We start from the raw sequence: 14,593 nt of genomic DNA, 5'->3' as shown, positions 1-14,593 counted from the left end.
CTGGGTCAGACTAATGGTCCATGTAACTTGGTATCCTTTCTGTCAGTAGCAGGAATAGATGCTTTAGGAGAGCCCTGAACTGGGTATATCTAATTGATCCCTCTTTGGCACCATTATTTAGTTTTAGAGATGTCAGAGGATACATCTCTCTTCTGTTTAATAGTTGCTAATAGATCCATCATCCATGACTTCGTCTAGTCCCTTTTTGAACCTGGCTATGCTCTCTGCCTCTACAACCGCCTGTGGTAATAAGCTCCGCAAGTTAACTTACGTACTGCATCCAAAAAGTACTTTCTCTTGTTGATCTTCAACCCATCTCCTACTTATTTCACCCCTAATTCTAATATTCCAGGAGTTGGTGAACAACAGTTTCCTGTTCGCTTGGTCCACATGCTTCATGATTTTATAGACTTCTGTCATGTCCCCCTTGGCCTTCTCCTTTCTGAACTGAGAAACAGAGACCTAGCATTTTTAATCTCCTTGTATGGCAGCTGTTTCATACCCCTGATGGGTTTTTTGGGTTTGTTTTTTTTTTGGTTGCCCCTCACTGTACCTTTTAATTCCACTGCCTCCTTTTTGAGGTGCAGAGACCAGAACTGCACATGGCGTTCAAGATGTGGGTGCACCATGGATTTGTATAGTGGCATGACTTCAGTTTTGTTTTCAATTCCCTTCTTAATAATGCCCAACCGTTTTGGTTGCTGCTGCGCATTGAGCTGATATTTTTAGAGAACTGCCTGCTATGACTCCAAGGTCTTTTTCCTGAGTCATAACAGCTAGTTCAGAACCCAGCATTGTGTACGTATAATTGAGGTTATTTTTTTCATGTGTGTTATCTTGCACTTGTTGACATTTGAAGTTCATGTGCTATTTTTTGCTTTTTACTTGCGTACTTTCCGTAGCTCCTCTCTATCGGTTTCGGATTTGACTATCTGGAGTAATTTAGGATCATCTCCAGACTTGGAAATTATACTGTGAATCCTGATTTCCAGGGGATTGATAAACAACAGTGAACAAAATTGGGACCAGCACAGATCCCTGCAGGACCCCTCTTCTGACCTCCCTCCATCCTGAGTAGAGGCCATTTAGGCCTCCCCTTTACTTCCTATCTCGTTCAGGGACCGCCTCGGAGGAAGTACCCAGGCTTTTTTTTATATAAGGGAATCGGATGTTCTTGGAGAGACCAAGTCTTAGGAAGAGCCTTGCGAATAAAATAGTCTTGCTAGAGCTTGTTTACAGTGAAAGCTGTAAAATGCACCCTAGTAGTCATAGAACAGATCTATTAAGATGGGTTTTTATTTCTACCGGCATTACTTGGAAATAAGAGGGTTATGTCAATGTGGAGGCTAAGTGTTTTAAATCTGCATTTCTAATATCATGAGCTCTCCTCTGCATGTTCTTTTAGCACCCGGGACTTTGAGGCAAGGTGACCCCCTGAGCCTTTGGCGTATGTCGGGGCCGTCCGACTTCTATGTGGCACAGGCTGCATGACCCTCAGGCCACGCTAGTGGGGGCCATGAACCCTGCTGCACTGCATGCCCAGGTGTCCTCTCCCTGCTGCCTCTTCCTGTGCCTCCCTACTGTACTCTGCATCCCCGTGCTGCTGCTGCTGCCCACATTGTCCTCTGTACTGTGTGCCTGGGTGCATCCCTCCACTGCACTGTGTGCCCCTGGGCTGCTTGTCGCACCGTCCCCTCCGCTGCACCATGCACTCGGGTCTCCTGATTGACCCTTAGCTCCCTGCTTGCAAGCATCCCTGCCGCACCACGCCATTCAGGCACCCCAGGCTGTGAGCTTTTCTGGCATTGAAGGCTGTGTACTGCACTGCATCGCTCCGCTCCCTGGGCCAGGGTTGGGAGTAGGAGCTTGGAGTCCCCAGTTGCTGCTGCACCCTGAGCAATGGAGGAAGCAGCAGCCTGGGGGTATCGGATTAATCCCTTGTGGGCCATGCGTGGCCCCTGCGCTGCTAGCTGGACAGTTGTGGTCTTATGACTGCTGTTTTTAGATGAGATAGTAAAGAGTTTTCTGGTTGCTTAAACTGACTTCCTAAAAATTCATATACTTTGTCTGGGTAGAATGGCTTTTCTTCCTATCCCCTGAATTAGTTCTTCCTAGGAACGTGGCTTTTTTGGTCACCATGGGTAACTTTGGATCCTGTCTGCAGCCCTCGAGGAGGTTCCTGCTGGAGACTACTTGAGACGTTGCACGCAGCTTTGCTTGGGCCCATAAAATCTGTGTATCTTGGGCGGTTGGTGTCTGGCTTTTAATAATTCTGGTGTTTCTGGTATTTTATTTGGCAGATGACCAGGCCATGAAGGCTCCTGATACTCTTTGTATTTTAAAAGGCACTTCTGTTAATGGCTGTTCAGCTTCCCTTTGCAAGTGGGTAGCATTTAACGAGGCTACAGGAACCTGGCCAGCCTTGGTCTTCGGGAAGTATTTTACAAACTGAAACTAGTCTCCCTGTGCAGCCTCTAGCAAAACTCATGCTAATAGAAAAAAGGGAAAAAAAGCAACCCATGGTCCATGACTTAATGAAGAATAATTTTCATGTTTTTAAGGATGGAGGGGAACATTTTTACTTGGCACCTTTCAGATGATTTAAGTGCTTTTTGAATGTGGGCATTATCCTGTAACCTCTACTTTGGAGTTTATATGTGACAGAGTGACTCTGTCACAATAAATTTGTGCTGGAATAAACCCTGATTCTTGGATGCCAAGTCCCTCCTTAACTGCTCCAGCTGTGTGTGCGGTGTGGATAAAATAGGATTTTTTTCTTCCTTAGCCTCAAGTTAAATGAGTTGGCAAGACCCAAAGGAAATTCCCTTGTCCACAGACACAAAAGTATGTAACTGGGTTGGATACTTGCAGTGTTGCTTCTCTCCTTCCTGTCATACTGGACAGGCCAATGCTACCTTTTCCCATCTTTTTCTGAAAATCATTGGCTTTTTAGGGGGATGGGTTGAAAAGGCGTTTGCACATTAACAAGCAGAAGCGTGTGTTTTAAAGTTTTGGATGTTTCCTTTCCTTTGAAAGAATTAAAGTAATGGTAAAAATGGTTTTAAATTAACAGATTAGACTGTTCTTATAATAAAATGGCGTTGATTCTCTTTTGGTGAAATGGCGCTTTCTTTATATTTTTGAAAACTTCATGCATATGTTGGAGATGATGGAAGAGATTGGCATCTTAATGTCATGTCTCAAGAATGTAGACTGATGTGCCCAGTGCCAAAAATATTATTATCACATGGGCACCATAAGGTTTTTTTTTCCATTTTAAGATACTTGAGACATTAGGTGGGGGTAACTTTTCTTCAGGACCCAAAGATACCCACAGTAGTTGATTGCTAGTATGTCTACAGCAAAATATGCATATTCATTAACCAAGTCATGCCTGGCAAAGCTGGGTCTTTTTGTGCACACAGTTTAAAACAGATTTATATTATGAAGGGAACTTTTCCTTCTGTTTTTTCTTTGAGGTATTTTCTTTAAATGGGGCACAGGAGGGTTTTCTGTACCTTTTAGGGGAGGACAAGGAAATATGAAAAAACACCTTGACTTGGGCAAGTGCTCTGTGTAGCTCTCAAGTAGAACTACGGTTCCTCCTTTTATATATGTAGATTCTGGCAAAATACCCAAGTGGTTCAGTGGTGTCTTCCCAGCTGAGCAAAACTGCAAGCAGCAGAGTCATTGCTGTGATGCATTTTGGAAGAAGCTAGAGACGCTTATTGTTGATATGTTGAATAAAATCATTTTGACTATGCCTTGCCAGAGCTCTTATGGAGCAAGCGGGAGGCAGGTTTTACCTAGCAAAGATTTTAAGGAACAACTGCTTCTATTTTAACAATAATGTGATGCATTTTGGTGACACTGTTAGCAGTTCTGTGGTTAAAATAGAGTTGAGCTTTTTGTGCTTAAAGCTGGATTAAATAACTTGAGGGGAAAAAAATAAATCGTTGTGGGTGGGGGGAGAATACCTGTAGCATTTGCTTTTGAGTACAGAATGAGTTTCTGTATTGAAAAGTAAATCTGTTAATGATGGAAGCTAATTTCAAAGATCCTTCTTTTAAGACGCTTAGCGCCCTGTGTTAGTCTCTCTTCCCCAACTGATCCAAATGACATAGGCCCCAGAGACATCCAGTGTAGCTAACTCAGTAAAATCTAATCATTTACACTACATTTGTTTTTATTCACTTTCACTATATAAGTGAGCTTCTTCACTAGGGACATGAATATTCTGTGTCACAAAATTCAGCCTGTCCTTTTTTCAAGAGGGATACTGTTTCCCATTGTCTTCATGACTGCGAAGCAAAACTGCCCTTCCAGAAGACCAACCACTTTGCATGTGTAAAATTGCCTGTTTTCTCACTATGTGCGGGTAGTTGTTGGAAGCAGGGCAGCCAGAGAAAAGGGTGTTGAATTAGCGGGTAATGAGATGAAGACCTCAATAACCATTTGAGCAGAGGCGGATTCACAGCAGGCTTTGCATGTGGACAGTGTGGCAGAGGTTGGGGTGGGGATGTCTTGGATTCGGACAAAAGTTGGAGGGTGCTAGCAGGGTAGTGCCAAGTTTGGGGTCAGGACACTGTTAGCAGGCAGGAGGCTTATGCTGTAGATGGAAAAGATTTGCTCCTTTTATCCATAAAAAGGTCTTTCTCAGAGATGTGTGCTTGAAGAAAGCTGAAAGCAAGACATGAGCCTGCTGGGTTGTAGAGGGGAGGCAGAAAGATGACTTGCAGTATATTGTCAAAGGCATTGGGAGAAGGGCTACGTGTGCTTCACTTGATAGCATTGCTGTAAACCAAATCTACTGTAACTTTAAATATTTAAAGTAATTCTCTCACTGTCCAGTATGTAGACCGGGTAGCTTTATTAGCCCACAGTATTGAAAAGCTGATAGGCGTATTGAGGTAATTAGAAAAAAAACCACTTCATTGGGGTTTTATGAGGCATGAATAAACCTAGTGATTAACTCTTCAGTTCAGTGGAATCTAGCTAATTCAAACTGTCTGAGACCCCTGTATTGAGATTCTTATGTACTAATGAGTGACAAACATAATAATGATGCAAAGGTAGTTTATTATGGTGCTTTTGACAAGCTTTTACTTGATCTGTATTTCATGATAAATATACTGTTGTGTATTAAATGTAAGGGTAAGATTTTTCAAAGTGTGTAAGACCCATTGAGTCAATGGAATTTGTTTAACCAGTTGAGGCAGAAAACAATTTTACCCAGTCTTACTAGTAAGAGATCTACTTGCAGCACAGCCTGTGTATCACTTGGGGAGCAAACAGACATAACACTTGAACCATTTCAAGGATGTCACTTGTTGGGAACCAGTTCACAACTGTCCTGGTTTAGAGGTTTCCATGTGTGCACTGCCAACAGTCTAAGAAGAGCAGTCACCTTTTAGGCATTGTGGTGCTGTCAAACTGCCCCCAAGGGGTGGTAGGGAATACCCAGCCCAGCATGCCTCCCAGTGGTGAGTGCCTCGGTTTCCCCCATGTTTCTCAAGCCGTGGAGGAAGACCTGGACTGGCTGGATGCCAGCGAAGACAAAGAAATCAATTGCACCCAGTTGTAATTTTCTGATCCCCCTTCTGTAACATTGGGCATCTTTACACGTGCTCCGGGGGGGCAGGGCTTTAATTAGAACAACTCTTGGGAGCCACTAATTAAAGCACCCGCAGTGTCTCGTGTATTCAGTATCTCGCACTTCAAAATGGCAGCAGGTTGCTTTAACTAAAGCCCATTCGACCAGCTTTAGTTAAAGCGTCCCCACCACCATTTTGAAGTGCAGGGACTCTGAATACATGAGACACCGAGGCTGATGGAGCATGTTAATTAGCGTGCTCCAGCCAACTGGATTAATTGAGTCTGCTCTAACACACTGTAATTACAGCATGTTGGAGCAAGTGTCCCACGTGTCTACAGGCATCCATTGAGTTCAGTAAAGCCTCTTGTGCTTTACCAAAGTATTGGTGGGTGGGGAGATAGGAGGGAGGGGGGAAGCAGATGCCTAGATCCCTGCTTCTGGGTTCCCAGGACTGGGTGCTCTACAGCTGTTGGAGCTTTCTTGACTTTTAAAGAGTACTTTTCTCCCAAGATACTCCTCATCTTACTTCAATTCCTGGCAACATACCAGGGTTTGGTGCATCGCAGCCTGGTTTGGGGTGGGAGGAGGGGGGGTTGGGTGGGATAGAGGGGATACCCCTGCATCTGGGGTTCTGGGTTTTTGGGGTGCAGCCTTCCTAACCTCTCTATGTCAGTTGCCAAGAATAGAATGGATTTTACCAGTGACTTGGGGAAAAGTGCTGCTTAGAAGCGGCAGAGAACATGGACAGGTCCCCAGGAGCTCAGAAGCAGAGGTGCCCCCTGCACCCACCTAGCTTCCCCCAGCCTAAATCTGCCGGGATGGCTTAAAGTGGGTCAAGTTCAAGCAATATAGATTGGGGCAGTAGAGTTCTGGCTGTATTCCAGAGTAGACGATTGCTGTCCAGGTTTACAGGGGACGATGGGGAGGGGAGAGGGAGTGAGGAGTGGTGCAGTGTGGGATGCCTAGAAGGAGTGATCAGATGCTATTTACAGAAAGCTTGATGCCCACACATGACACTGAACCAATTCAAGGAGGACAGTTTCAGAATAAAACCTGATTATCCAAGTATAATATATTATCCAAGTATATGTGTGTATGTGTAATGTGTGTACATATTACACATACACATGTACATACACACGCACACAAATGTGTGGAACACTGCAAGAGATTTAACCCATTCTAAATTGGCTTGTACATCCAGATGCTTGTGGTTTAAACAGCATTTAAAATACTTAAGTGTTATGTCTGTCTCCGCCCTCTCTGTGAGGTGCACAGATTCATAGTGCCATGGAAAATGGCTGCACAGCACAATCCTACACACGCACAACTTCGTGAGCTGAAGTACAACCAATTTAATGATCAACTTCAAAGTGTTGTTACTTCTAATTGAACGTAACTCTTCTCGTGTGTAACTGGTCAAGTTTTACTTGGTGCTGTAGTTGCTTCTTGAGTGGTGGCTAGGTTTTGTATCATCTTTGTAGAATAGCGTCAAGTCAGTCCCAAGGCTATTGCAACTGTTGGGGCATCTTAGATGCTGTAACGACCCTGGTTGAGTTGCTTTGCAATCATTGGCGATTCTTCGGGCAGAGCGACCTGATGGCACCCATCACCTCTTCAGGTATGGATGGCTGTTGAATTGCAGGGAGCTCATCAGCCCTTTGACAGGTCTTGTTTTTAGTGTCCACGAACCCTACTCACCCAGGCAAGCCCAGTTAGTCTTTGACAAGCCAACCATGGAACAGGTTGTACTGGTTTACGTGGTGCCCGGTAGCAGATCAAGAGAGGCCTGGCCTGACATTAGCCTAACAGAACAGCCTAGCAGACTGAAACCACTAACTCTTCCTCATTCTCCACTCTGGGAGAGAGCAGCAGAGAAGATGGCCTTCATTGCAAAGAAAGAGGCTGGTTCTGGTTATGACTGCAGCTGGAGTGATGACTAATTTATTATGTACTCTTTTGCAGAAGTGAAATTTGGAGCATAGAGGGTAGTATCTGTTTCTAGGCAGAGGGTTGTGCAGACCTAATAGTCCATCAGCGTCTCTTACTCTTAGGAAAGAAAAGGGCTTTTGGGGAGGGCAGCAGTCCCGAGAGCAAGGCAAGAAAGAGGGACCAGCAGTGCCTTGGGGACTGCATTTCTGCCAGGAAAAGTAACTTTCAAAGTATTTGTGAGTGAATTCTTGCCAAAATATTTTATCTGAAATTGGATATGGCAAGAATAGATAAAGTTTACATGTTTTCATCCAGACTTCAGATCAGATAAAGGCTTTGGGTGGATGCACTTGCTAAATGCTCTTGAATGGCATGAGGGATTCTGATCTCCCTCTTAATTACCCAAGGAAGAAGGTGGGGGGAGCAGTTGGAGTAATGCAGCCTTAACTTTCATTGTGGTGTGTACTTCACAAATAAGTAGGAAGAGACTCTCCTTGTGCCCAAGAGTCTAGAGCAGCGAGTCTCAACCAGGATGCTGTGGTACCCTGCAGTGCCTTGAGATCCTTTCAAGGTGGCATGGGATGCCATGTACTGTTAGGCGTGCTAACACAATTCCCAAGATAAACCCAGAGATTTCTACTAGGAATCTATAGTGTCAAAAGCATTCTGATCTGTTGTGGTCTTCCTGAGCTCTTCGCAACAGAAGAATTGCTCTTTTACATTTCTGTCTTCAAAAAAAAATAGTGAAAATTAAGGGTTGGCATCTTCCAAGGGGTGCCTCGAGTCTAAAAAGGCTTAGAACCACTGGTCTGCAGCTATTAGTCTGAGAAGCGATGAGGCTTTTCGATTGGAGTCAAGAGCACAACCCTAGTGTAAATATTTGTATTTGTTTGTGCTGCTACTGCCATCCCCTCGTTCAGATCCAACGCAAAGACCATTTCTGCGGCAAGAAGAAACGACCCCTTATTCATTTACACACGAGAAAAAAATTGCAGCTAACCTGCATGCCTGCTTTCTTTTCAATTCCTTGACTTGTGTGCGTTGAGGTGGTGCTTAGGTCCACTGTAATCATGGACCTGGGACCCTTTCTACTAGATAAGTATGGAGTAAAATGGTGGCTGCTGCCCCAGAGGGTTTACAGTCTGAAATGAGGACCTGAAGGTGTGAAACTTGCTGCAGAATTAATATAGTTAACAATAATTTGCCCCAGCTTTGGGAGAAGAGTTGCAAATACTGCCAGAACCCCATTAAGAAACTCTGAATGTTTTGGCAGCAGGGAAATTTATTAAGAAATACGGATGTCCTTCCAGACAAATGTAGTTTTTGCACTGTAATGTACTTATTCACAGGCAGGCCCATAAATAACCATACACGATAAAATATGTTGAGTTTGATTTTTGTCCATCAGCTAAAAAGACTGATGGACGAGGAAGAGGGAGGTTAGTCATCCTGGAGTAGATAATGATGGAGTCTTTATCTCTGGCCTGGAAAGAAGTTGTGTAGTGAGATGAAAAGTGAATCCGGCACATTCGTTTTGAATATTTTTCTCCCCATTAATGTGTAAGCACCGAGGTGCTCGCAGGTAGCATTTTCTTGCATGATATTTCACTAGTTTAAAATTTTTCCACATTATTTCATTTTTACCAGCTTTCTTTAGGTAGATGAAAGGTCTAGTTTTCATCAGATTCATTCAAGTTTGCTATTAAACTTCATCTGGGGCAACAAAACCTTCACAGGCAGGCATGACATTTGGCAGAGGCCCAATAGGATACGTGGTTTGTGCCAAATCTTTTATTTTCCTCGGCTATCAATGAAGCTGTTGTGGTAATGTGGGTTTTGTGAGCTGTGAGAATCTGTGTGCACAAAGGGACCTGCTCTTTGCAGGGAACATTGGGAGCACTGAGCCCAAGAGGAAGGGTAATTAAAGTTAATGAACCAGGGTAACCTTTCCTTGGTGATGGCCACCAGTGCCACTGTAGATAAGGGTCAATAGCTGTTTCCATGTTATGTCCCACTTTAACTGCTTTAATTGGTTTCTGAGTAAAAGTTGGCAGGCAGCTGTAAAAATATGATCTAGTTATATGATAGAAAAGTACTTAAGAGAAGATGTGAAAATCCTTGGAAGCCATTTTGTCCATCCCATTTTGTTGGAAAACTTAATTTGGAAAAATGTAATTCTACCTGCAGATCCTAGTTCATTGCATCAGTCCTTCCCTTGGTTTGTGACCAGCACTCAGAGGTGTTATCCGTTTGTACGATGGGTGCAGAGAAAGGAAATGTGGATTTACTATTTGTTACCTCTCAAGATACTAGTACTTGGGGAAGACAACGTGAAACTTTTAGTCAATTGAAAACTAAAAAGGATTTTTTTTGTTTGTTCGTTTTTACACGGTATGTTGTTAACTTGTGAAACTCACTGACACAAGATGTGGTGGCTCATTGCATAACCCAGTTGAAAAGGGTATTGGACCTAAAGGGATTGGACATATTCTTGGAGGAAAGGTCCCACACGACAGACAGGTGCAGCTTGGGAATCTGAACTTCCTAAACTTCCTGTTGCTGAAAGCTATAGTGGGAGAGGAACAAGGGATGTACCCTCTTTGCCTGCCCCATGGCATCCATGCTTTGCCACTGTGCAAGATGGGATACTATCCTACATGGGCCTGTGATCTGACCCCATAAATGGCAATTCCTCTGAGTAGATGGGAAACCCTTTAAAGCCCCCACCTCTGTCATTAATTGGCTGGGAAGGTCATAAGCACTATTTTTTCCTTGCTTTTTAAAGCAGGATCTTGGAGTATTTTTAAAAACTCACTTTAAGGGGATCATATTTATTTCCCCAAAGGCAGACTAAATGGGAAAGGTTTCAGCTCCATCAGAAGTTTGGCAGAGCCTGGCATAGCACCTAGCCCAGGGGTGGGTGACCATTATTTGGGCCCATTGCCCACAAAGGGAGTTTTGCTGAGCTGTTGTGGGCCAAGTCAGCATCTCCCTCTCCCCCCCAGTGCAACAACTCGCCAAAATGCTGCATGTGGGATGCAGCCACGGGCAGGCGGGGAATGGTGTTTGGGAGTGAGATGGGTGGGCAAAGCCAAGATCATGGGGTAATGACAGCACAGGGCCAGGGCAGAACCACAGTCTGTTGTCTGCATGGGCTGGTTTCTTCGGGCAAGGGTGTGCTCCTTGTGGCTCTGCCCTGGCCCTGTGCTGTCACCACCCCGAGATCCCAACCCTGGCCCCTGACACAGCTCCCCTGCACTTGTGCACCCTGCCCTTGGGGCTCCCAGCTGGTCTTCATGGCGACCTCAAGATTGCATGGCAGTGACTGCATGGAGCTGGGCAGAGCCCCAGTCCTGAGGACAGGAACGTGTGCAGGGAGCATGTCACGACTCTGTCTTGCCCCTGCATTATCACTGCCTCATGATCCCAGGGTCTCCCGTAGAGGCCGGCTGGGAACTGCATGGGGAGGTGGGTGGGGAGCTGCATCCGGACCTGGGGCTGGGAACTTGGGGTGGTGACAGGACAGCGTGGGGCCAGGGTAGAGCTGTGATCTGCTCCCTGCATGCCCCTGCCTGTGGAACCTGTGCCCATTGCAGGGCCATGTGGGCAGCAGATTGCAGCTCTGCCCCACATTGTCACCACCCCAAGATCCTGGGGTTTCTCCAGCCCTACACCTGCTCGCTTGTCTTGCTCCCAGATGCCGCTTCCTACTGGCCCATTGCCCCATCCCAGCTGTGTGCCTTGTCTGCTAAGGTCCTGCCCCGGCAGTGGATGTGGGGCAGACAGGCTGGGTGTGCCTGGGTAGTGGGGCTGTGTCCAGCAGCTGGAAGGAGCCACTGCCACTAGGTCTGCCAGAAAATGGAGCCTGGCTGCCAGGCTGCCCTAGCCCCAGTGGGCACCCGGGGGTGCGGGACTGGCTTCACATGCCACTCTTTGAGCTGCCCCTTGTGCTTGGGCTTGGTGGGACTGTGGGACCCACCATGGGCCAGACAAAAATCTCTTGGTGGCCTGGATCCAGCCTGTGGACCATATTTTGCCCACTCCTGTCCTAACCTAAGGCTCCAGCTGATAGCTCACATCTCACCCAGCACACAATCTTAACCTCTTACTGGATAAGCAGTGCTGAGGCCTGGCACCCTCAAGTGCATTAATGTGTTGGGGTTTTGTTTTTCTGGTAGCGCTAATTACAGTATCATGGATTCAGTCCTCTTTAAACATGTATTTGGCGGGGAGCAGTACATGTAAATGGGGCTGGGGAACATTGTGACTCGACTAAATGACCTTGTAAAGTTCCTTTCAGCACTGCTCTTCTATGATCCTATGCATGTACAAAAATGAGAATGGCCTGAGAAACTGGATCTATATACAAGGCTGTATCAAGCTTAAAGTGCTCCAAAAAGCAAAATTAAATAAAGCTCCCTCTTGAGTTGCTGTTTTCATGTGCTGGCAATGAGAGCGGTCTGTTCAAAAGAGAACTTTACATTTTCTTGCTGGCTTTGTGTTTGTGTTTTTTTGGATTTTTTTTAAATCTTACTTTTTTTTTTTCCTTTTTTTAATATAGAGACTGTTTATTTGTTCGGGGGCTGGGATGGGACTCAGGACCTGGCTGACTTCTGGGCATACAGTGTGAAGGAAAACCAGTGGACTTGTATCTCTAGAGATACTGAAAAGGAGGTAAGTTCCACCATCATTCCTTGTGTATAACATGTGATCTGTTATACTCGCACTATTTGGCAAGTTTCTGAAAGGCTTCAGCATCAGTGCTGTAGTGGAACATCATTCATAAAGAACTTACCACTTTAGTGTTAAATGTCATCTGGTTAAAAGCGATAACTGCTTGCAATCCCAAAAATTTTTTAGTGTGTTTTTATTTGAAACATCATCTTCAGCCTGTTTTGCTCAACAGTTGTATGAAGCCTTTGGCATGGCTAGTAGAAATCTAGATCAGTAGACCTGTAACTTTTTAAGGCCCGAGAGACTATTAGTTCATTTTGTCTGTATCGCAGGTCATTGAAACTTCAAGTCACCCCTGTATTGAGCCCAGTACCTTGTTAGTTTAAAGCATATCTTCTAGAAAGGCATCTTGTGATTTGAAGGCTTGGAGAGGAAGAACCCTCTTGGTAATTACTAGCAATTACTCTGGCTAGGGGAAAAAGCTTGTCTGGTTTCAGCTCGTTGGTTGTTGTACTATTATCTGCTAGATTAAACAGCTGCTTAGTAGACAGTGCATTTTCCTTTTGAAGGTACTTTAACACTTGACTAGAACTACCTTTCTAGCCTTTTGATAAGCTATAAATGGCTTGAGCTTCGTTGTCTTATGCATAAGGGGATTTTTTTCCTAGCCATCAGATCTTTTTGCGGCTCTTCTTTTATATTCCCCCCCCTCCCTCCCCCAATCTTTTAGTTTTTCACTGTAAAAAGTACAGAAGGGCAACCAAAATGATCAGGGGCCTGGAGCAGTTGCCATACCAAGAGAGACTAAAAAGGCTAGAGGCTGAGCGGGGGGATATGATAGAGGTCTATAAGATCGTGAAGGGTGTGGACCAAGTAAGCAGGGAGCTGTTGTTCACCAAGTCCCAGAGTATTAGAACTAGGGGGCACCTGCTGAACGTAGTAAGTGACAGGTTTAAGACTAACAGGAGAAAGTACTTTTTTTTTTGTGTGTGCAATTCTTAGTTAATTTGTGGAATTCATTGACGCAGGAGGTGGCGTAGGAAGGTTAGCATACCCGGGTTCAGAAAAGGGCTAGATGGACCATAAGTCTGATCCAGTACAGCACTTGTATGCTAATGGATGCTGAAATTGGGTGCAGTATTTTGGGACCACTCTCTCTTGAGAGCTGCTCTTAATGTCTCAACGGGTAGGAGATAGTTACAACTGCAGCCTTCTGCCAGGAGACCCGCCATACTCTCCGGGGCAGACGAGACCATGCATCTGGTTTGTGCTTGCAATAGACCCTGCTTCTCCTTCCCTACCTGGCTGAATGCCCGCAGAGCAGGAGGAGCCTGGATGGGATACAAGGGGAAAACACTAGCTGGAACAGCAGCTTTCACATCTCCTTTCTTCTCTGAGTTTGTTATACCTGTTCCCTTAGCAGGCGTGATGGGAAAAGGCACTAGGAAGTGACATAGGCCCTAAGAGGAAGCCGCAGGCTGGAGAAGAGATCTCTGGGTTGAGAAATGCTGGGAAGCACCTATGAAGGGGAACTGGAGAAAAGGCAAGGACGATGGCTGGGTACTGAGAAAGTGAAGGAGATGGACAGTTAGGAGTATCTTGGGGAAGAACGAAGGGTCCTCAAATGAGAGGGAAACAATGGGGTAATTTTTTAGGAAAAGGCTGAAGGAGCATAAGGAGAACTTGGCACGGGAGAGTCTCAAACTTCGAAGAGAGAGGTTGGAGGTGTTGGAGCTTGTGGGAAATGGTCTGAGAAGAGTTTGGACAGAGTAGGAGGAAACATGGAGCTTGGGAAGGTCCACAACATAATTTGAGTTTTTATTGCTGAGCGATTGCTGAAGAAGAGTGTTTGCAGAGGTTTAATAAAGTACACACCAATGTAACAAACTGGCTGTTATACTCGTAAACAAGTATTGTCTGTCTTTCTAATGAACTCTGAGCAAACCTGATGAGATAGGAAAAGGTCAGAATCACAACTCCGTAAGTAAACTCAAAAACAGACTCCAGATGTTCCTGTAAAAGGAACATCAAATGTTCATAAACAAGTTGCTAAAAGGAAATGTCTGACATGGAGTTGTTGAAAATATTCAAATAGATTCCAAGAGAACTTGTTTTCCTTTCATATTGGAGCATGCAAGTTCTATTTCTGTCTCTCTAATGCTTATTTGGCACAGGTTTTCAATACCCCCTGAATAATTAAACTGTTTAGCTAAAACAAGAGCAAAATACATTAATTCAGGACAATAATTGTAACCTTAAGGGTTAGATTAAAAAAAAAAAACACAAAAAAAACAACAAACAGTTTTAGGACAAAGATGTAACATTAGAAGGAAGATGATAGCGTCACCTGTATTTAGGTTGCCTGGCCCTTTCTATTATAGATTTATTCTT

At 44.8% G+C, this 14,593-nt stretch overlaps 1 protein-coding gene across 2 annotated transcripts in view; it reads left to right on the top strand.

The window, feature by feature from the left end:
• Positions 1 to 14,593, top strand: part of MKLN1 (muskelin 1) — a 157,482-nt gene that overhangs the window by 70,955 nt on the left and 71,934 nt on the right. For both annotated transcript variants that reach the window (XM_014607487.3, XM_019487602.2), the window contains one exon: positions 12,090 to 12,202. In XM_014607487.3, the coding sequence (XP_014462973.1) occupies positions 12,090 to 12,202 (113 nt within the window). The remainder of the gene's footprint in view (positions 1 to 12,089; positions 12,203 to 14,593) is intronic.

This window comes from Alligator mississippiensis, chromosome 4, assembly GCF_030867095.1.
Source record: "Alligator mississippiensis isolate rAllMis1 chromosome 4, rAllMis1, whole genome shotgun sequence".
NCBI classification, from domain to species: Eukaryota; Metazoa; Chordata; order Crocodylia; family Alligatoridae; genus Alligator; species Alligator mississippiensis.
Note: the sequence above shows the minus strand (reverse complement) of the source record. Positions and strands in the feature narration are given on the sequence as shown.